The sequence below is a fragment of the Dromaius novaehollandiae genome, chromosome 6, assembly GCF_036370855.1.
Source record: "Dromaius novaehollandiae isolate bDroNov1 chromosome 6, bDroNov1.hap1, whole genome shotgun sequence".
Classification (NCBI taxonomy): domain Eukaryota; kingdom Metazoa; phylum Chordata; class Aves; order Casuariiformes; family Dromaiidae; genus Dromaius; species Dromaius novaehollandiae.
In genome coordinates, this window is record NC_088103.1 from 13,408,371 (window position 1) to 13,430,224 (window position 21,854).

The 21,854-nt window shown below is 40.4% G+C and overlaps 1 protein-coding gene across 5 annotated transcripts in view; it reads left to right on the forward strand.

The window, feature by feature from the left end:
• RHOBTB1 (Rho related BTB domain containing 1) overlaps positions 1–21,854 on the forward strand; it is a 56,811-nt gene that overhangs the window by 9,053 nt on the left and 25,904 nt on the right. For 3 of the 5 annotated variants that reach the window (XR_010389659.1, XM_026122688.2, XM_026122679.2), the window contains one exon: positions 21,540–21,741. The exons of 1 other annotated variant lie outside the window; for it this stretch is intronic. Coding sequence is in view for 3 of the 4 variants with exons in the window: in XM_026122688.2 (XP_025978473.2) it covers positions 21,550–21,741 (192 nt within the window). In the remaining variant the exon portion in view is untranslated. Of the gene's footprint in view, positions 1–9,823; positions 10,150–21,539; positions 21,742–21,854 lie in introns of those variants that run through there. One more of the 5 variants, XM_026122696.2, reaches the window with a different exon arrangement.

The window sequence follows — 21,854 nt, forward strand, 5'->3', positions numbered from 1 at the left end:
TAACAACATTTTGTTGGCAGTTGCTTCTGTAAATAATTTGTATTTTTTCCTGCAAAAATATTTTATTTTGGAGATGAGTGATAGGATGTGTTTAGTGCACTCAAAGCTTCTGAAATGCTATGAAGTGCAAGCATGGTATAGCACTTTTGCCAGTAGTTGTGGAGGCAAATAAAATGAATACCTCTTCTAATTCTTCCCTTCCACCCCTTATCCCTCCCCCCAAAGGACTCCTGCCCTGACTTGGAGAAGACTGTAATGAGTTCTTTAAAAATCAAAAGCTACGTGCCTTGCTACCTTATTTAAAAAAAGAAAAAAAGAAAAGAAAAAAAAACCTGTTAGCGGAATTCATGGTACTTTGCCAATATGACTTCCAAGCAATGAATGCATAAGAAATTTCAAGGCACTGGAATACTTGTGATTTTATTAAAGGGCCCTACATACCAGTTTAAGTGCAAAACTATGCTAGTGGTTCTAGTTTGTTTTCAATCTTGTGAAGCTAAATTCTGTCCTTGGCATATTTAAACTCTGCAGCTCTCTGTTTGTGTGTGTGTGATTGGAACGAGATGGCTTTCTTTCCCTACTCCACAAATCATACAGTGTGTATAGTACCTTGAATCCTTCAAGCTTTCTATTCTGTATTTCAGGCTCTTTACAGTGATACTTGGACAGCCCCTGGAGGTAGTAAGTTCCACATCCTCTATGAAAACTTCATATGTGTGGAAGAAAGATATATTTTCACATTTGATGGTTAAATAGTAGCAGATAGTGGCAATAGTAGCTCCTCCTAAAGAAGAGGACAGTCACTTTTGATAACTATTCCTCCTAAATGTAATCTGGGAAAGGCCCATCAAACAGCCTGCTAGTGAAACGTGCAAACTCTCTTCATTTCCTGCTTCTGAGGTTTCTTCCTCAAAATACCAAAGTAGGTTACTTGTATGCATTCCTCTGCTATTTCTACAGTAACTGTAACCCTTCAGCCATGTAGTTTTGCTAGAATTTATATAAACTGTTTCAGGGGGAGGAAAATATCCACCAGAACCAATCCACATGATCTCCTCCTTTCTGCATATGATCTATGGCCCTGACCTGTTAGGGAACAAAAAAAAATGTAACTAGATTTGTTTAGACATACTGAATAAACCGTTAATATGGAAGAGCCGTATTTGGATAGTGTGAACCTTGCATTGGTATAACCCAGTTTAACCCATTGAACTTGTCTGTGTTGGAACAGCGCAGCCTTTGCATGGAAATCTGTGCTAGTGTAACCAAATCATGTCATTAAACTGTGTGAATGGTTGTAATAGACACAAAGTCTTGCATTCCTGGCAAAGCTTTCTGTTTCTGGCAAAGTGTGTTTCAGAAGCAGAGGATATGCAGAATGTAACAGGAGTTTCAGATTTGACTTTGAATTTGGATCTTGAATGATTAGAGCCACAGTGTTGCTACTGTGCTGAATCACGCTATACAAAATAATTGAAGAGTTGTGCTGTAATCTTAGAAAAAAAATTCATAGTTCAAAGCAGTACATTCTTTGAATAGTCTAGTGAAAAAATAGTAAAGTGATACATGCTTCAGTGCTATTTTGTTTCAGTTACTTCAGGTTATATGCCTTGCTGCTTTTACTCATCTGTAAGACCTGCATGTTGCAACTAATTCTCTTCTAAAACTTTTTATTTTTGAATTGTCGTCTGAATTGAAGCCCATAGGAGTCAATGGAAGCTTTTCCACATCCATTTCAGTAAGATTTATAAAAGGTTTAAAAACTGTAATTGGGTTTTTTACTTTAGTGTATAGCTAACTATGGGAAGAGTTGTAGAAGAAGAAGTCTTATTTCACAAGACTGTTTCTCAAAGATTAATGATGATGAAATTAAGATGCCCTTCATTCTAGTGTTTAATCCAGCTCTCTTGGTTTGGCGCCCTGGAAAGAACAGCAAATAGCTATTGGCTGCTGTTCTCGCATATCAACAGCAATTCGAACACCAATAATACTAGTCTCACACAACTGTGAAAGAGGGGAGAAAATCTGCTTTGGTTTTCTTCCCCTCCCCGTCCCTACTCTCTGCTTTCCAGTTCCCATAGTTAGAGATCTTTGTTCAAGACTTGTCCTCATGATCTCCTTATAGCATGAATACAAACAACTTCAGAGCAGCGATGGTATGTAGATACAGAGATCTCTGTAGTGTGCCTCTAGAAGGTATGTAATCTTTGAGCAATACTTCAGCTTCTAAAACTTTAGACTACATTTTTGTATCTCTTGCACATAAAGCTACTAGGCTCTTAATATATTAGGTGAATTTTACATGCTTTGAAAGGCAGGGAGAGCGTTTATTATGCTATAAAGAATGAGAGCAGTTCCATTCATATATGGCTTTTAAAGCTCAATAGCTTGGATCAAGAGTGAGGTGCAAAGACTGTTTGCCATTGAAAGCCTCTTCTTACAGTATAAAGCTGCAATATAAAGGGGTCCCAAGGTACCAGTGTTTCTTTAAAATTTGATACTCAGAAGTCAATTTTGACTGACCTACATAGAGGAGGGAGACAGACGAACAGCCAGAAGGTCAGGTAGACAGAAAAGTCTTTCCCGACTGACTGTTCTTCACTGTGACTCATTTCATTTCCGATAGAAAAGGAATGTGCATTTAAAAAAAAAAAAAAAAAAGTTGCTTTGAATGCCATTAACATCTGATTAAATGGCAGAAAGGTTATGATAAGCTCTTAACACAGTTGTGCACATGTCAGCACTACTGATGTGATACATGATTATCATAGTACAGACATGAAGTCAGTTCTTCAAGGTGAGGATTTGCTTCCGGGATTAGCATTTCATTTATGTGTATATGTTGTCCTGTGAAAAGGCAATAAAGGATTATTCTGGGATGAAAATGTGTTTCCAGTATATCGCAGTCTGAACAGAGGCAGTGCTTAGGGATGGAATTGTCAAGAAATTAGACTAATTTTTTTCATGTTAGTCAAACTTTCACTGTTGAGTTAAGCATACCATTAGTCTTAATTTTGGTTAGTGAGCTGTAGAAAATTTAGCACTCCGATAGACTGCAGTATAATGCAAACCATTCATATGAAATCTATACCTTGGAAAACCCCTTAAATACTGGAAATGGCTGACAAAGCAGTCATGCTTTAGATGGTTGGAAAAGTCATGGTATTTTGATGCAATCATTTCTAGTTTCACTCCCTTGCCAAGCAGCAAACTGATAAATATTTATGAAGAAACCTTCCTACTAGCCACTTCTTCCCATTTAACTTCTGTTTGGAATTGGTATTATAAACTGATTAAATCTCTTATTCATGTTGTAATTTGAGGATCTAGAAGTGGAGAATATGACAGAAAAATAAGCTGCTGCAAACATGTTACCATTAAAAAAAAAAAATGCAAAACTACACCGTGCAACAAATTCTTAATACTGCCTTGCCCTTTCTGGGTTTTAAATGCAGTGAGCCATAACTCTTCCACTTCTTCCATTGGGAGACTGTTATATAACCATTCAGCTGTTCTTCTTGCTGTTTGTATTCAGCCAAAAATTTATTTTGCTTAATTGCACCCTGCTACACCTAACTTTGCAAACTGGGACCACAAAAATGAGTCCGCTCCCTCTTTTGGGCCAGACTCTGCAGCCTGTACAGAAGTAAATGAGACTGAATGATTAAAGTTAGTGAATTACAGGATATTTAGGCCCCAAACAAGTGTGATTCAATGTGGTAGGACATCACAGAATCACAGAATAGTTGCAGTTGGAAATGACCTCCGGAGATCACCTGGTCCAACCCACCTACTCAAGCAGGATCAGCTCAAGCAGGTTGCCTAGGGCCATGTCCAGTCAGGTTTTGAGTATCTCCAAGAATGGAGACTACAGTCTCTCTGGACAAGCTGTTCCAGTGTTCAGCCACCCTCACTCTGAAGAAATGTTTTCTTATGTTCAGATGGAGTTTCCTATGTTTCAGTGCCATGGACTGAATTTAGAATTCAGTGAATAATTTCTAAAAATTAACAAATCAATAAATGCCCAGTTCAGTTCAGTCCCATTCTAGAATGTCTATAACATATAGTGGAGATAGCACTGTATATGTTGTGTGTCTCTGTCTCTGAAAACTGGGACAGAGTTGTATGAGATATTATGAAGAGATACAACTGACCTAATCATTTTGCTTTATTTCACAATTGGTTGAGAATACATGCTGACATCATTAAATAGAAGCATCCTTACATCAAATGCTAAACTTTGTCCTTATGATACTAAAGAAAAAAAAATCAGTTTGTCAGAGGACTGCATACAATGTATAGTCATTTTGAAAAGAAAGCTAATTGTGAATGCAGAAGTATTTGCCATGGGAAAAGTACAGTTCTGAATGCAAGCCCACTAACTAATACAAAAATTGTATTGACAGGAAATGACTTGAATTTTATTTCAATGTGTATAAAATATGCATTTATGTGGATTTTTCAAGGTGTTTATTCTCTTTATTAATTTTTTACGGGTAAAATCTAATGGAGTATATACCAATCCATTACAGACGTAGTTAGAAATGGTTTTGACCTACCCACATAATTAAAGCCTCTAAGCCTAATTGTGAGGGGGGAAAAAAGAAGAATTACTCAGCTCCCGTCATTGAAGTCTGATATTCCAATTCACATCCTGCCAGTTGGCTGAGACTACGTATATCGCATACAGTGGGTGGATGGTAAAGTCCATAAATGAAGTACCACATGTCTCCTTATTTTGGCTGTACATCGTTCATTCATGTTCTGCTGTATTGTTGAAAGCAGGATTCATGGACTATAGAGAGCACCTTCTGTCCCTTTGAGACTGCCAGATGCAATATAAAGCTCATGCCTATATGGGATAATTTAACCTGCTTTGATTTACTTAACTTCTTTGTGCATTTAAGCTTATTTTACTTCCACTTAAAATCTTTTACTCTTAGCATACTCTTAAAAGCTCTTCTAATGGAAAGGGTCCCTGAATTCAGGGGTAGAGGAGAGGGAGAAGAAGCTCCAGTTTGTCCTACACTTTGGATTTTCGTTTCTGGACTGTCCCAGGCTGCTTCTGCAACATCAGTTCTGCCCTCTCTCAGTGCACACTCAAGCCCAGTGTTGTAGCTGTCCATGCTGACTGTCTTTCAGTGTGTAACATGGCTTAGGAAATTATGTACGTCCTTGGGTGTTACTACTAAGAACAGAGGGGACATAGTTTCAGTTGTCCTGAATTAAAAGCTTGAGTCTTTGGAAGGAGCAAAGGGCCACATCAGTAGATTTTTATTTTATTTTGTTTTATTTTTTATTATTTTGGAAGCAGGCATCTGTGATAGATCCTACCTAGAACTGCAGTAGGGGAAGACCTCCTTGCTTCCACATGGCATAGAGCCTGGGTTTGGGATGCAGGCTTTCTCAGAAGGTTGGTGCACTGTAATATAAAAAATAACCCCAAACTTAGAATGCTTAGGATAGCTCTTCCTGTGGACATGGCAGACCTAGGTTGTCATGGGGTGGTGAGGAGCATGGACTATTCCACTTCCTCCTTTTCCTGAAGAGTTTTTACAAAGAGGCTGGAGTAAATGCTTGTAGTACCCTCTTCCTGCACCCCTGTTATCATTCACTGATATTTCTTCAACCTGTCTGCTCACGATCCTTTCTCTGGTGTCTCAGGAGTGCAGAGGATGGAAGGGCCTGAGGGCACTGAGCTTCAGCAGTTCTGAGCTAGTAGAGAGCTCTCTAAGGAGTTCTACTATCAGAGCACATTGGAGCAGCTTCTGAAGTTAAACCAACTCTCCAGATACAGGACACCTGATGGTTTTTTAATCATCTGAGAACTATATTCTCAAAACCAAAAGGTTAATTTAGCTCCAAAGTAACAGATAAGATGTTGGAACATGTGGGAGTATGCCCTCACGTTTACACTTTCAAATGTATTTTGTGGTTTAGAAAACAATGTATCATTCTAGAGAAGTAGGTTTTGCTGTAGATGTGAATGCAGATCTTATTCTCTCTCTCTCTCTCTCTCTCTCTCTCTCTCTCTCTCTCTCTCTTTTTTTTTTTTAATTTTCTCAAAAGTCGTCAAGGTATTGTTAAAAGCATATAATGGCGATGCAGTGCTGGGACACTTGGCAGCCCATAAGCATGTTTTAGAGAGCTATAGACACTTGGTAAAGCCAGACTATGGAGTTAAATGCTAGTCATGATCCAATGCCATCTCCTTGGGTTGCTTGTAAAGCAATTTTCCTTCTTCTCTCCTTCTAGTTGTTATTCACCCCTAAAAACAAACAAGCAAAAAAGAAAATTCAAATCCAAGCCTGCTAGCTGGAACATTTAAGCATCTAATTGAGTAAAGCTTTAGCACTCATATTTTTAAAGCTTTATGTAAACTCAGTAGAAATACTTGTGGTTTATGACTGTGCTTTCATGTATCAAAGTCTGGAAGCTGTTGGTTGCTTTACACCCTATTAGAGATGCATTCCAGCCATGTGTAAAGGTGTGCATCTCAAATAAGTTTATGGTCAAAACCGTGCTGTTTGTTTAAATGAGTGGAAAAAATTAACTACTGTCCAATAAGATTATGTGATAGAGGACAGAGACACTCTAACTAATGTTCCTGGGGTTTTTATTTTACACTCTGCTGCAAAAGCTGCAGTCTGGATTGTGTAAGTAGTTACACATTTATGTTGGAAAAGCACTGAATGGTAAAAGTTGCTGTAGATGATCACTCAAACAGAAACTGCATAGGAGCATGCAGCTCTTTCATTGCTTGGGAAGCCTTCGAGTTGTGGATACCCTTTGATGGAACAGAATAAAACAAGGAAACTAGAAACTGTTTGTTTATCCCTAGCAAAAGCAAGGCCCTATTTCTTTCTCCCATTTTAATCACCTGACTAATCTCTGTTATTGTTGTATTCTGTTCAATTTGACTGTTATGCATTAAAAATAACATTTTCTCCGTTCTTCCTGCCATCTTCCTTCTCTCCTATAGGAAGGTTTTGTAACAAGCTTGTAAGCATATCTAAAATTAATTTCTGTTGTAATCAGAGGCTTTATGAGTCAGAATTAGAGCAAGTCTTGGTGCTTTACAGCGATGATCTCCCACATCTTGTTAACTAATCTACTGACAGTTAGAAAATCCACAGTGGTTGCAGCAGTGGTATTCTGGGTGTGTTTAGTTAAAAGGTGGGGTTCTAGCTCAGTGATTTGTCTGCAAAAAGTGGTTATTTGAAATGTGAAATGAAAGTTCACAAAGAAAAGAAATTAAGATTTGCCATACTGGAACAGTCCAGTAAGATGAATACCCTCTTTACTACCCTATCACTACTTTTAATCTAATAGAAGGTGATTGAAGCCTAGTATAGATGTACAATGCTATATAAAAATGGGAAAATTCTGTTCAATTAAGTGATGCTTAGAAGTATAGACAGGTAGGCTTTGTTGCTTATATTCTAACTTCACAACACGCCCCCCAGAGAGACAGAGGTGTCAAATCTTACTGATACTGAGTAGTGGCAAACTCCACAGGTTATGTTCCGTATCCTCTCAAAAGAGCAAAGGTAATATACCAATATTCAGATGAGCCTAGATAACAGGTCTAAGCCTGCATCGGCAGGAAAAGAAATTACTTTTACATTCACATAAATACATTTCTAATAATTTCGTAAGCAGATGGTACTTAAAAGTTAGTATCAGCTATACCTGTGCCACAAGTGAATCTGCTGCATCATCCTTAAACAGAGGTGGTATGCATTTATTTCTTGTCATTGCTAACAGACTATACTAATAGTGTGATTAGCATCTTCAGTACCCTTCCATGCTTGTCTCTTCAATAGCTGTGCAAATGGAGAAAGGAACTGAATAGTTTTGAAAGCAAAGGATTTTGTAAGAATCCTTTGTTAAAAGTCTATAGGAGTTTCCTGATAAATCCTTAGAGATAATTGTAGCTCTTATTGGGACTGTCTTGGAAGAAAAGAAAAAGTGATGGGACGTTGCCTCGGTCTTTCTTTCTTCTTGCACTTCAGTTCTGTCCTACACACACACAGTTTCAGTGTTTCTTCCTGCTGCCTTGAACTGAGTGAGTGGATGTATTAATTACTTTCTGGTTTTTAACCAGCTGAATCAATTCTGTAACTCTTTAAATCCACACCTGCAAAACACTTTCTTCTTTTCACTTTATCTCACAGCTGTAGAGTTGGAAGTGTTTCCTAAATTGTGCAGAATCTCATTCTGATTTGTGCTCTGTATTGGTAGGTTTCAGAATATGCTGAGATGTTCAACACAAACATCCACTGATCAATTTTCAGTTATTAAACCAACCAGTGAATATGTCAAAACTTACCATTTCTTTTGCTCGTGATTCAGCATACTCTGCGGGTCCTGGTTTTGTCCTGCCCGTTCTGTAGGGAGAGTGTGGTGAGTATGCTTTGACCAGCCACCTAAACTGAGTGGGGTCTCAGTGTTCTCCTGAAAGTTGAGCATCTTAGAGACAAGTGAATACATAGGGATTTTTGTTCTTGTATATAACAAGTTTTTAGACCTCATTTGTAGAGAAAACATTTTTCATATAGACCTTGAAACAAAAAAAAAAAGGAAGGTAATTATACTCTTCATTACAAATCTGTAGGTTATAGGATTTGATGTGTGATTTCTTTTTTTTTTTTTTTTTTTTTTTTTTGTGCTTTGCGTTGGCCACATTATCAATTTGATTTTTCTTCATATGCTTCTAGGCAGATGTCTGGGTCATAGAGTTGCTTTAAATTCTGATGCATTTGTCTTATCTATCCAAATTCTGTGCAAAGCTAGGAAAGTAACAGTATTTGCAATGATACGCATTGTTCTTTTTTGCGTAATAGCCTCCTGTGATATGAAGTTGCAAACTGTAATTCTTGCTGACATAAATGTACTAAATTGAAAACTGTTGCAGTCTGACCTGGTTAATGTGAGTTTGGCTTCTGGGCATTTGAAAAATGCAAGTAATTGATTATAACCAAATGCAGTTGGTTAGTGTTAACCTGTTCTTGGTACTGTTAACTGTTATTGGAAGCAGTCTTTTTAAAGCAACTTTATAACATGTTTTCCAAAAATTGACTATCCTATTGTCAGGAGACTTCTGTGCTACCATAAGAGTGCAGCTTGCTCTAAGAGACTGTTTTGTCTCTGACAGTCACAACAGCATCACAAAAGTCACCTCGAGCCACAGCAGCGGTGCCCGAGCTCATCACGACAGTAAAGGGTCGGTTGCATGTTTGCTGATGCCAAACAGTAGATAGAAGAGCAGGAGAGCAGCGTTCTTAGCCGGGAACCTCTTTGGGGATCGTGACCTCCTTTCCCAGTTACAGGGCCTCAAGCCATTTTCACTGGTAGAAAACTCCACATCTCGATTAAGTCAGTTTAAGGGGGGTGGGGGTTGTGGTTTAATTTTGTGTGTGTTTGTTTTACACGTAGAGTACCTATGTGTGTGTATTATTTTTGACTACGGGTTTCGCGTTTGACCATTTCAAGTGCGAGGACATGGCAGAAAGCTTCCCCAGCGCGCTAGCGCTGGGACGGAGAATGAGAGTGCGTCCCCGAGCCGCGCCCTGCTTGCGGCTGCCTGTTTTCTGCGCTGCTTGCGGCTGCCCCTTAGGCTCGCCGGGCCTGCAGCGGGGAGCGGCCGGGCGGTGCCGGGGTGCGGGCCGGGCCGGGCCGGGCCGGGCCGGGCCGGGCCGGGCCGGGCCGGGCGGCGGCGGCGGCGGCGGCGGCGGGCGCTGGAGCGCCTCCAGCCGCCGCCCCTTTACGCGCGGCCCCGGTTTCATGAATGAAATCCAATCGCGGCGCTATAAATAGAACGCGGGGCTGCAGACGTCACAATGAGAGCGGCTCCCGCCGCCCGGCCGCCAGGCGCCCGAGTCAGCGCCGCGGGGCGGGCCGGGCCGGGCCGGGCCGGGAGCACGCCGCGGCCGGGCGGGCAGAGCCCCGCCGGCGGCATGGAGGAGAGCGCCGGCGCCGTGCTGCCTCCCTGCCGGGTTGGGCTGGCTCCTGGCGTTGCCCCCTTGGTGTAGGAGCAGCAGGAAGGGGGCGCGGCAGCTGGCACCCCCGCCCCGTCCCGCCGGTGCCGGGGGCCAGCCCCGCTGCGCGCACCCCGGCTCACGGCTGCCGGGCATCCCGCCCTCCCGGGTAGGTCCCCCGTCGCCCGGGCGCGATCGTGCTCCGACCTGCGGGCACAGTCTCCCCGCCCGCCGCGGTGCGTGTGCGGGGCCGGCCGGTGCCCGGCCTGTGGGGCAGCGGGCTGTCCGGGGCCCCGCGCGGCAGCCCTGCCTGCAGGTGCGCTCCCGCATTGTCGGGAGAGCGGAGGAGGCGTCCTCCCCTCCCCCGAGCTGAGAGGGCTGAGTCCTTGATGAACCGGATCTCTCCAGGCTCCTCTCTTCCAGCGAGGCCACAAGGTGCAAGGCAAAAATAGAGGGGTACGATGTGTACGGGAAGCAGAAACCTCCTGGCGCTTGGCACTTCTGAGTGCCACTTACTGAAAACCTGAAGGATTGGAAGGTTTTCTCTTTCTCTCTTTTTTTGTTTGTTTTTGTTGTCCTTTCCCCCTGCTGTGTCTGTGGAGTCTGTTGTGGGTTGCTGTGACAACAGCAGGAGGCTGCTGTGGGGGCTTGCAGCACACAGATTGTCGGGTGTCTGTCCACGGGACCTGTTTGGGGGCCATAGAAAGGGGGTACAGAGGAAACAGCACTAGAAATTGATTTATTAATTCAACCTTAAGTGGATACTGTGGCATCCAACATCCAGAGCAAAGAGAAATCAGTCATTGGATGAACTGAGGCAGACAGTCAAACAGAGCTCTGAGTTGGCTTTATTGGTCAAAACACTACTCAGGCTTCTGAAGGTGGCAATATACTTGTTTAAAAATAATAGAAAACCCTTGAAGCTCTGCATATGGTCACAGCGAGAGCAAGGAAGTGATGCTAGAATATTCTCAATGACTTTGTTCATGCTCAGTTTGTGTACTATTTAAGGACACGCAGCTGACTCAAAGCCAAATGTTCAGCTTGAGCTGTAATATAGAAGCTGAGGTGGAAATTAGTTTGTTCAGTGTGCTTGAGGGGAGATCTCCAGTGAGAGCTCTTTCTAGGCCAAAAAAAAGGGGGGGATGAGAACAGCCTTGTTAGGGCTATGTCAAAGAGCTGCCATATGACTCTTCAGGGTAAATACCAATTGAATGGGCATATCTATATAGTGGCTGTACTTCAGGATTGGGGATCACCATACATGGAAGCAGAACAGCTTAGTTTCTCCTAAATAATTTTCTGAAGTTGTTTTCCATTAGGTTATGCTTTTCTTTTGTATGTACATTGGATTTGTGTGCCTCATATTACCTGTAAGATATAAAATGTATCTATTAGTAGAAAAAAATGACTTGGTAGGTTAGATATTTATATTAAGGTTCTTTATCTCATAGACATAATACTTCAGGAATATAGGATCTGGGACATGCTCAGATGCATAGTATTTTTATCCAAGAAGAGATGGACATCAGCTTTAGCCCCAAGGAGCTCTCTAAAGCTCTTGCCTTTTTAAAAACTCCAAACTTCACGAATATTGTAGTGCATTAGACTGAGAAGAGCTGATCACTTGTTCAGTAAATTCTGATGTTTGATTCTTTTCTAATACCTTTTGTTCACTGGGAAAACGCTTAAGTCCTCTGCCCAGATGTTCCCCTGTGCTGAAGGAGATGAAAAGACAGAGAAGCCTTGAAGTAGGAGAAATAAAGGAACAAGAGTTTTTGACATGCTTTCTCCCCTCTATTGTGCCAGAAGAGTATGTAAGTGTTGTAGAACGAAGCAGGTACTTGGGACTCTCCCCTGAGCAGGGCCAAGTAGAGGGGAAAGGGAAAGGCTGAGCAGCCGCGTGTACAGCAGCGTTTCAGAGCTCATGGCAAGAAGCCATTGAGGCTAAGGCTAGTCAGATCACTGTGAATATGCCCTTGGATCGTTGATTGGGCTTCCATAGAAGAAATCAAAATCTTGTGCTGAAGGAGCAAATGTGTGAGCACGTGTGAACTAGAACTGATGCATCCTGGAGAGTATGTGGTGATAGTTGGGTCCTTTGTTTCTACAGGTAGACTCATAAAATTGGAGTATGGATTCCCTTTGGTTCCCATCCAACATCATTCTGCTTTTCTCTTTTCCCTTTCTTTCTGTCTACCATAAAAGACACAAGATGGAAATGTCTCTATCATTTTTTTTTTAATATTTTCACAAATCAATCTTTGTGGCACTAGACATTACAAGTAAAACACCGTATTCACTCACCTCCTGTACAATTCAGTTAATATCACTGGATTTGCATTTGTGACATAAACTCAGGACTTAACCCAGGATCTGAAAGCAGCATTTATCTAAAGTCTGCCGTCTTAAAGTATTTCTATTCTAGTCAGTATTTAGGTTTGTGGAGGGTTTTATCTGCTGTCATTTAGATGTTTTGCTCACTTTTTATAGTTTCCTTGTACCATTCAAATGTGGGAGTGAATACAATGCAAATAATATCCTTCCAAAATCATCACTGATTAACAAAGAGGAAAAAATATGAGAAATGTCACAGAAAGTTCAAGAAACAGGAGCCTGATTCTGTCTTTTGGAAGGAAAACAAGCACAGAAGGTGAATTCTTCAACAGCTCCCTGTGCTAGAAGGTCACCAATGTCTCTAGAATATTCTGTTTTTGTTCGTTAGTAGCTCTAACAAAACGTGATAAATGTTTTCCCCACAGAAAAGCACAGAAGTTGGGAGAATGCCTTGTTGATTTGCTGTTGTTTTCCTTTTGTCCCGTTGGGAATACTGTTCAGAATAACTTCCTCCCTAAACAGAAGGTACAGTGTCAACAGCCATCTCTTTAAATGAGTAAAATCAGTAATAGCCTATGCTAGAGGAGCAGTAATCTAACACTGTACAAGGTTCTGATGCTCCTACTTACAAAAGGGTAAAATCAGGAATTTCTTGGATTTTATTACCACCAAAAGCAGCAGTATTGAATCAGGCTCCTTCAGTGATACTACTCCCTTTAATCCTGAGTTTTGTATGTTATCCCAGATACTATAATTTGCTCTTGAGCATTGCAGCCACTGAGGATTCAGCTGCAGCTTTGCCCCCGTTGTATTGATCCAAATAAAAAACCAGGAGCCCGTGTGTCTGATGCTGTATCTACAACAGTGGGTCGTGCAGTGCAATAGCAGCGGATCTGGTGATGGAGTAAGTTGGTGCTGAGGGCCTGATATCCATACTGTACACATTTCAGGGGCAAAAGGGTATTACTTCAATTACCTTTAATCTAGTCTTGTGCACTGAACAGCCATGGGTGGTGGGAGAGGCATCCTTCACTGTAGAGTCATCTGAAAGAAATCTAGTTTGTGCGCCCTGTGGCCACTCGTGATGCAAACCAAAGCATGGTAAGTGGAGATGACTGGGAAATTTGCTTCATAAGTGTATTCATGATCTGAACTAAAATGCTAGTTGAGATGCACCCTAAATCAACTCTTGCAGTGTAATCTTTTGTCGTGGAAGGAGGAATAATTTAAAGCTCAGTGCATGATGCCATTTCATGGTTGGCCACCTTACAAAGTAACAGCTTTTTGGTGATGGTTACCACCGGTCCAAATGGGTATTGTCTGCTCTTCGGTTACAACAGTTCTCAGCCACTTTTATTGGTGTCAGCCACAGCTGACTTCAGTTTGTGATGATATAACAGATGATGACCTACAGAAAAGCCAGAGCTTGGTCACTGCCTGGTCCCTTCTGTCTGCCATAGTCATTTCTAATAAACAGAAAGAGTTGGAGCCAGGTACATCCTGAATCCTGACAAAATGCCTCACCAAAGCTGTAGTCAGAGTCTTAAATTAATCATGTACCTGCTACAATTTATTTCCATCTTTCAAGGGGTGGGTACAGTGTGGTGACCCTTCCTCACGTCTCTTTGCACAGCAGAAGGAAGGAACAAAAGAAGCTGTGAGGGACCACTCTTGATGTAGGCTGTAAAGAAGGGGATGAGAGGAGGAGTGGCAGAGTTGCAGTCTCTCTCACAATATAGAAAATGCTTATCTTGGATACATGGAGTTCTAAAGTGGTTAAAACATCCTTCAGCTGCTATATGGATTAATTTCTAGAGAGATGATCTCATTACAGAGGGTGTTGAAATGTAAGACACAGGTCAAAATAATACATAAGCTGCTTAGTGTAATCAGCTTGTTGATTTCTGCCCCTCAGGCCTTCCAGAACCTGTCAGAAAATTGACCTGGTTAAAGTCTAGCCTGAGCTTTGCATTTGGATCTCTGTTTTGTCTGTTAAACTGTGTGTCACGACAGGTCCTTGTGGACTGCATGTTTGAGGATGCTCAAGAGAGTCAATTATTCTACCTAAGACTGGATGTTGTATATGCTCAGTAACTGGGCTTTGGGTCAGTCTGTGTTATACAATAACACAGGAAGAATTTGTGTTTTGCTGACATGTCTGATTTGTGGCTAAGGAAGTGCAGCTTAATGATCAACAAGTGTTGTGTCATCCCAGAGGTAGGTCGGGTTTAATGAAGGGTCCTAATAGCTAGCCTTTAGGAGCAACCAAATCCAGAATCAAGCACGCTGAGAGAGAGCAGGAAACCAACAGGCTTCTGATAGTACAAGCCATGCATCATTATTCAGTCTCTCTACAATTTCTACAAAAAGGTTATGATGATGATTTGACTAAGAAGTTTTCTAGATAGAGAAGTCTGTTCTGTCTTCAGATTTACACCTTCTTTGGAGGGTACTCCTTTCCTTTCTGTGTGTGGCCATGGTCAATCTTTTGCTCCTGTCTTTTAAAACTGTGGGATAGAGTAGGGGTTATAGCAGCTGAATAGAGACTTCTGGGAACTGCTTTCTTCCAGTAAAGAAAGAAAGAGGTTCAGGCAAGCCTTGAGGAGTCTGCTGTGATGAGAACCTCAGCACTTTCCTTCTACAGCCGTATCAAATTTCAGCAGTGTTCTGTGGGCTTACTTCTTTGTTGATACTGGCACTGAGCCGAAACACCACAGCTATCCCAGAACAGCTGAGAAAGGGAACCTGGTTCTGCCCTTGCAGAAGATCAGGGTACTCCCACTTACCTGCACACTCCTTTTGCGGGTGGCAGCAGCCAGCGTTGTCTCTTTTGTCATCTGGTGCACCAAAGTGACATTTCAGACAACTACCCCTCTCTTTACACCCATGGTAGATCCAAGGGATCTTACATTTGAGAACAGGTTAACTTTAGTCTATAAGGGATTTTCGGCACTTCCAAGCATTGGGTGTACCTGTTGTCTTCTTTTGTTGATGGGCCAGATAGGGCAGGTAATTGACAAATTCCAAAATTAATCTTGATTTTCTTCCTCACATGTCCATTTCTTCCTTTCAGTCTTTTCTGCAGTCCAAGAGGGATCATCCTTTCGTGTAAATGGCCAGAACTTTTAATAATGGCAATAGGCCTATGCCTCTTTATCCTAGATGAGAATCCAGTCTGATACGCATCATGCCCATCTTGGTCCCGTGGTGATCAAGTCATCTGATCTCACCTTGAGTCTTATTGCCTTTTGTTACTGGTTGATTCTTTGAGGCTTACAAGGCACAATTTTTATTTTTTAATTATCTCCCCCTTGGCCCTCATGCCATTTAATAATATTCCTAACCTTAATTTATATTCTGTGAAAAACATTTTGTGATGGTCTTTCAGCAGTTGGTATAGTTTATCTGGCACTTGATACCACGTTGCAATTTCTTTCACTAATTTACTTTGTGGGGTCCTATATTTATTGATTAAACTGAGCCAGACAACGTATCAGCCTTTTGGCCCCAACCCTTTCCTACATCAGAGCTGTCTGTGGCCATTATGCCCTTGTACAGGTGAACTGTAAGTTCCCCTTCTTTTTCCCCTTGCATATATGTGTTAATCCGTTTAGATTCCGAAACAACACATGGCAGGTTATATATTCAGAATGAACATTTCACACCCCTGTTGTAGCTCATGTGCTCTTTGGTTCTTGCCAGCAAGCAGGTGCCTTGGAATTCGGCAGTGTATGGCAGTGACTCTAGTGCCTGAAGAACTTGGCATTTTGTTTCGCCTTTTCCAGTTTCCATGGTTTCAAGCAGTATAATTTTGTAATTTTGGGATGGAGATCAGAGCATTCCTTACTCCTGTAAATCTTTCAATACTCCTTTTGGTATGATGTTATGAAATGGTTCTCTAAGGGAGTCACTCCAAAAGTATACTCAAAAGGTGTTTCAGAAGACTGTTTTTCTGGGATCAGTCTTGGAGATCTTGCTACTTTTCCACTGGACTGAGTTTTTCAAATAATTCCCACTTACACCATTCACATAAAGTGGTGAGAGATTTTGATATTTCTTTTCATTAGATTACTTTTATAATTACAACATTGCAATCTTTATTGATGACTTGTTTGTTTGAAGGATTTCCTGTTTTGACAGGTTTGGTCAGGTTACTTGAGAGAGGTTGGAATTACTGATTTCTCTTCTGCACAATAATTTGAAGAAAAGCTTTACTGAGTATGGAAGCTTCTTAAATGCTGTCACTCCCAGCCTTCCACTTAAGTGTTCACTCTTAATGCAAGAAGGAAATAATGTGCTTACTTGTTTTCCTGGTAAGAGATGCTGTTTCAGCCTATTGGACACTTTCAGGTACAGAGCCAAGAGGTAAATGCTTGCAGGATTACTCCATAATCACTGATTTATGTAGACATTTGGTGATTTGTTTGTGGTGTTTTGCTGATGAGAAAAGGGCTGATAATTAGCTATTTCTCTTTGAAAAATCTTGGGTATGTTTTGTATAAGCTAACTGATGTTTAGAATATCTAGAAATTTCAGAGTGGTCATTTAGCAGCACCAGCAGTGAGATCTGTAGAGGTGGATTCCTCATCCTACATAGGGTTTTATAGGGACCATCCACAGGGAACTCACCATTGGGTTAGGATCATCATCCATTTTCTTTCCAGCAGAGAAAAATGCAAATACAAAAATATTAAATTGCATTTTTAAAACAATGGAAAATTCATGTTTAGGAATTGGTTATATTTTGTATATAAGTATACATACATGTGTACATACATGCAGAGAGACAGAAAGGGTTTATTGTGTTTAGTCTTTGTACCAGTGTACTAGATAGTCAACTGATATGCTTCGTCTACAGATCTTTTGGAAAAGTTCTTTAGAAAGGCAGTGTCTCATTATTAAGGCTGACTAGACAGAAGGACATGCCTGCTATAGCAACTACAACTGGTTTTTTAGTGATAATGATAGCTCATTCAACAATGAGAAAAAATAAACAAAAAATCCAGCACTCTTCAGCAATTTGAGGTGTAGCAAAAGAAGGAGAAGAAATTAGTGGCCATAACCATCTACAAGCAATGATTCAGAACCTCACAGTTCTTTGGAAAGAAATCAGCTTTATTTGGAGTAGTTCGTTTCTGCTAATCAAGTGAATTAATTAAATGGCGTTATCTTAGATCTTGACTGTAATCACATCTCCTGATTTTTGGCTGCCTCTGTCTCTTCATCTGCAAACAATCACAGGTGACAATGTAAAAACAGAAACATCCTAAGAGATCTTTGAGATCCCTTGTTATTCTTTCCAGTATCTTCATTTCCATCCATCTGCTCATCTTTCTTTAGAGCTGGATTAAGCAGTTGAATCTTTCACTGCTTTCTTTGTGAGAACAGCCATATTTGATCTGGTCTTTCCCATAAACTTTTAAGCACTGTGCTCATTTGATGGCCCTTCTGTCTTTCTCTGGCTTTTTTGCCATGTTCCCTCTGAGACTGGTCACATTTCTAATAACTTTCCTTTTATTTTGTCCCATTTAATTTTCCTGATAAACTAAATATTGCAGGTTTTAGGTTGGTTTTGTCAAGCTTTTCATTGGTCCTGGAATTTTTATGCTTTTTATATAAATATATGTGTATATATATATTATATTTTTATATATATATATATACATATATGTATATAGGCTGGATTGCTCATGTCTAACCAGTTTTGTTCTGGCTCCAGTCGGTCTTCCCAGATGTTTCCAGCCTTTCAGAGCTCAAATCTAGACTTTTTAATTATTTTTTTAAAGTTTTGCAAATATATGTTTGGCATTTTTAATCAGTGTGATTATGTAATAGATTTATCTCAAGCTTAACCTATAGGCTCCCTTAAACAACTGACCCGGAGCTGTATCCTCAAGATTTTATAGATATTCTAGCTTTAATCACTTCTGCAGCCAGAAATCTTCTGGCTATGTTTATAAGCATTTAATCCACGTATTCTACTAGTTGTTGCTACTGTTATTCATTGTTACATTCTGTTTTTATTTGAGATTTCTAAAAGTCTATCCAGGCTTCTGTCTGTCAGTCTCTTCAGGAGCTATTTCTGGTTTAATCCCTTTCTGAAAACTAAAGAACAATATAAAATGGTCTGCATTTTTAATGTATAGATATTCTATATTTACTGGAGTGGATTTAAGAGCTTTGCATAGCAAGGCCACAAAGCTCTAGTTTTGTTTTTATTCCTAGTTTATTTTAATCTCTGTCCTGTGCAGTACTGAGACATGCTAAAAATATCTTCGTTAGGCTGCCATTGATCTACAACAGGACATTCAAGCATGCTGTGTCCAAGCTCTGTGATAACTTTGCTTTAATTAAGTTAGTAAGTATATCAGAAATTTAAAAAAAGACTTCTCTTTTTAATTTTATTTCCATTCACCATGGAATCAATGGTTTAATGGATTCTCCATTAATTGTATTGATTTCTCCTGTTATTTTTATTTAAATTTACCTAGTAATTTTAAACTTGCTTTGTTATCCTCTTGGATTTTTTTTTTTTTTTTAATATTCCAGACTCTGTACTTAATACGTATTTTGTGACCGTGGAGTATTTTTGTAGAACTATCATTTAAAATTTGTGAAGAATTTTAAAATCAGATTGTTATGTAAAAATGCAGCTAATCTGTGTAACAGCATCTTAATAGAATATCAGATTTGAGAAAAAAATTGTTTTTGCATCTCTCTGTTTGGTAGTTTAAAACCAGCCAGACACACTGGCTAACCGTGCTCCTTCATTTTCTTTTCTAGTCTTGTAAACATTTCCATATACTGTCTGTGATGCCTACTCCATGCATGAATAAAGTATAAAGTAATTTAATACCACATATTATGTCAGGGGGCTACTCCTTACTCTCAGACTTGAAATCAAACTATTCTAGATCCCACTACTTCACATATTGAAAACCCTTGTTTTTTTCTGCTCATTGAGGGCCCTGCCTTTGAGGCCATGGTATACAAATATGTCTCATTCCCTGTGTCATTGGAAACACCGTACCGTTTCTATTTGTATCATGGCTGTATTCTTGAAAAGGATGGGGCGGGGAGAAGAGGAGTTAGCTCTCATTCTAGCTGTAATTTTGTATTTGGACGCATGGAGACTGGACAGAGCCCGTGGGCTGTCCCAGGGGTCAAGCCTTGTGGGAGTTTGCAGGCAACAAGCAACTGTGGTCAGCTGGTAACTGAAAGTCTCTGTCATGCTTTCCCCCGCGACTAGTAACCTTTCAGGATGCACGTTGCAACTGAGGTCAAGTGATGGAGGCAATGTCTTCATGGCTTTGCTTCCTTATCAGCTAAAACGTCTGTGCTGACAGAGCAGGTTGGTATCACAAGGCTGCTAGGATTTCCATGCAGTAAATGCTGTACATGCATTTATGAAGCCACATTATCTGCTCTATGTTTGTCAGATTGCAAAGCTCCAGCTGTGCCGTCACGTGCCTGTGCCAGGATGAAGAGTTCTTGGGGCCACACTGCAGTCTAGTGCAGGACACCTCTCTAAAATGCGGGTGTAGCATAAGTATACCTGTGTGCCATAGCATTTCCAGAAACATTCAATGTCCAGGAAGACATGTCAGTTTGACACAGTAGTGGCACGCTGAGTAGAAAGAGTGAATTAACTCGCCCTTGAGCAGCTGACAAAGTTGTCTCCAGTTTGTCCCAATGATTCATAAATACAGATTATAACTATACTGTAGCCATTTTAGGCTATTTCTTCTTCTGCGGTCCATGCTCACAATTTTAAATGAATGGGTAACATTTAGTCCTAATGCTGACTTTTGCTTTTCTGTTTATATGACTTTAACTAATGAAACAATATAGTTAAAAATAGTGTTCAGCTATAGTAGTTCCCAAAACATGCTTTTTCTTAAATCAGAAAATAGTGCCTCTGACACAGGGAAAAATGAACAGCAAAAGAGCTTGTATTTATTATTTTAAACAGCCTGACAGTTAATGCATAGTCTATATTTACATGCAAATGAACTGTGAATATTAAAAAAGGAATTAAACCAAATCGTTGGGTGTCTTTAGCTGTTATGTTTTCTGCTCAGGAAAAAGGACGCCTTCACTCCAGATGATGACCTGTGTTTGGTCAGTTAAACAGCCTGTAGGTTTCCTTGTTGAAATAACTGTGTTAGGCAAGTACTCCTGAACATGTTTGTGCTTTGCATATTCCCTCTTTCTCCCTCCTTGATTATATTCCCCAGCAGAGACCAGTTTGCTGAGCAGACTACTTGAGGTTAGGAGATCAGAGACGTTGAACTATGATCCCACATTCACCTCATATGAAAATGACAGACTTTGTAGAAAACATACAAGACTTGATTTTAATCTTTCAAAGATGCCTGTTCCCCAACTTATGTCCTTATCCATGCATTTGTTTAATACATGGCCAAAGAATATCTAAGCAAATATTTTCAATAATAACTCTCCATCAGGATAGTATCTTTAAAAAAACCCAGTCTCTTCACTTTCTAATATCTTACAAAAAAGAATTTGTAAGTATATGTAAGTGTATCCACAAGCTTCCTCTGAACTGTTTGGTTTCAGTTTAGGCTGCGGTCTGTACAAACGTCTTGGAAAATTAAGAGTTTGTAATATATACAGGATATAATGGGATTTGAGTTAACATAGTGTGTGGGTTGTGGAGAACAGAGTCTCTGGAGTCATCTTACAAGTAAGACATTATTTCCTTGGTTTTATTGTGTGCATGTAATTAAAACCATCTGTGTGACTTGGTTTTAGCTATGTTGTTTGGACAGTCCTAAATCAAATCTTGAATGGCCAAGATTCAAGAAGGCAGGTTTATACTAGAATCTTTCAGGTTAAACCCACTGATGTCTAGCTTTCTCTGCTGCTTAGCATAAAAAGTATTAACAAGAGGTAAGTTTGTTCTAGTCGTCCTTGTTTCACCAAGATCTATCTTCTGCAAGTAAGCTTGTGTTTACAGAAACCAAAGTGAAAATAACGTGTGAACAGCATAAGCTTACTGCGGTCAAAATAGCCCAGCATTTCCATAACTGTGTGGTATTTAAAGGAACAGATAGTTTCCTTTGGTACAGTTTACTATAAGCTTTGCCTTTAGACCTTGTCCTCTTCAGGCATCACTGAAGAAGTGCAAGTAGAAGGCTGTGGTTCTAAATAGCGTAGTTCATACAGTAGTAGGAAACAAGTGTTACTGTCTTGTTACAGTTTTTGATAAATGGACACTGACATGGACTACGAAAGACCCAACGTTGAAACTATCAAGTGTGTGGTGGTCGGAGATAATGCAGTGGGGAAAACTCGTCTAATTTGCGCAAGAGCGTGTAATACAACCTTGACTCAGTATCAGCTGCTGGCAACTCACGTTCCAACTGTCTGGGCCATTGATCAGTACCGTGTCTGCCAAGAGGTAAGGACTGCAGGTCTACAAAATACGGAGCACATGCTGTGAGGTTGTACTATTATTTATTGGCAAGCTCTTTCTTTGTCAGAATGCAGCAGTGACCTCAGAATTTTGTATAC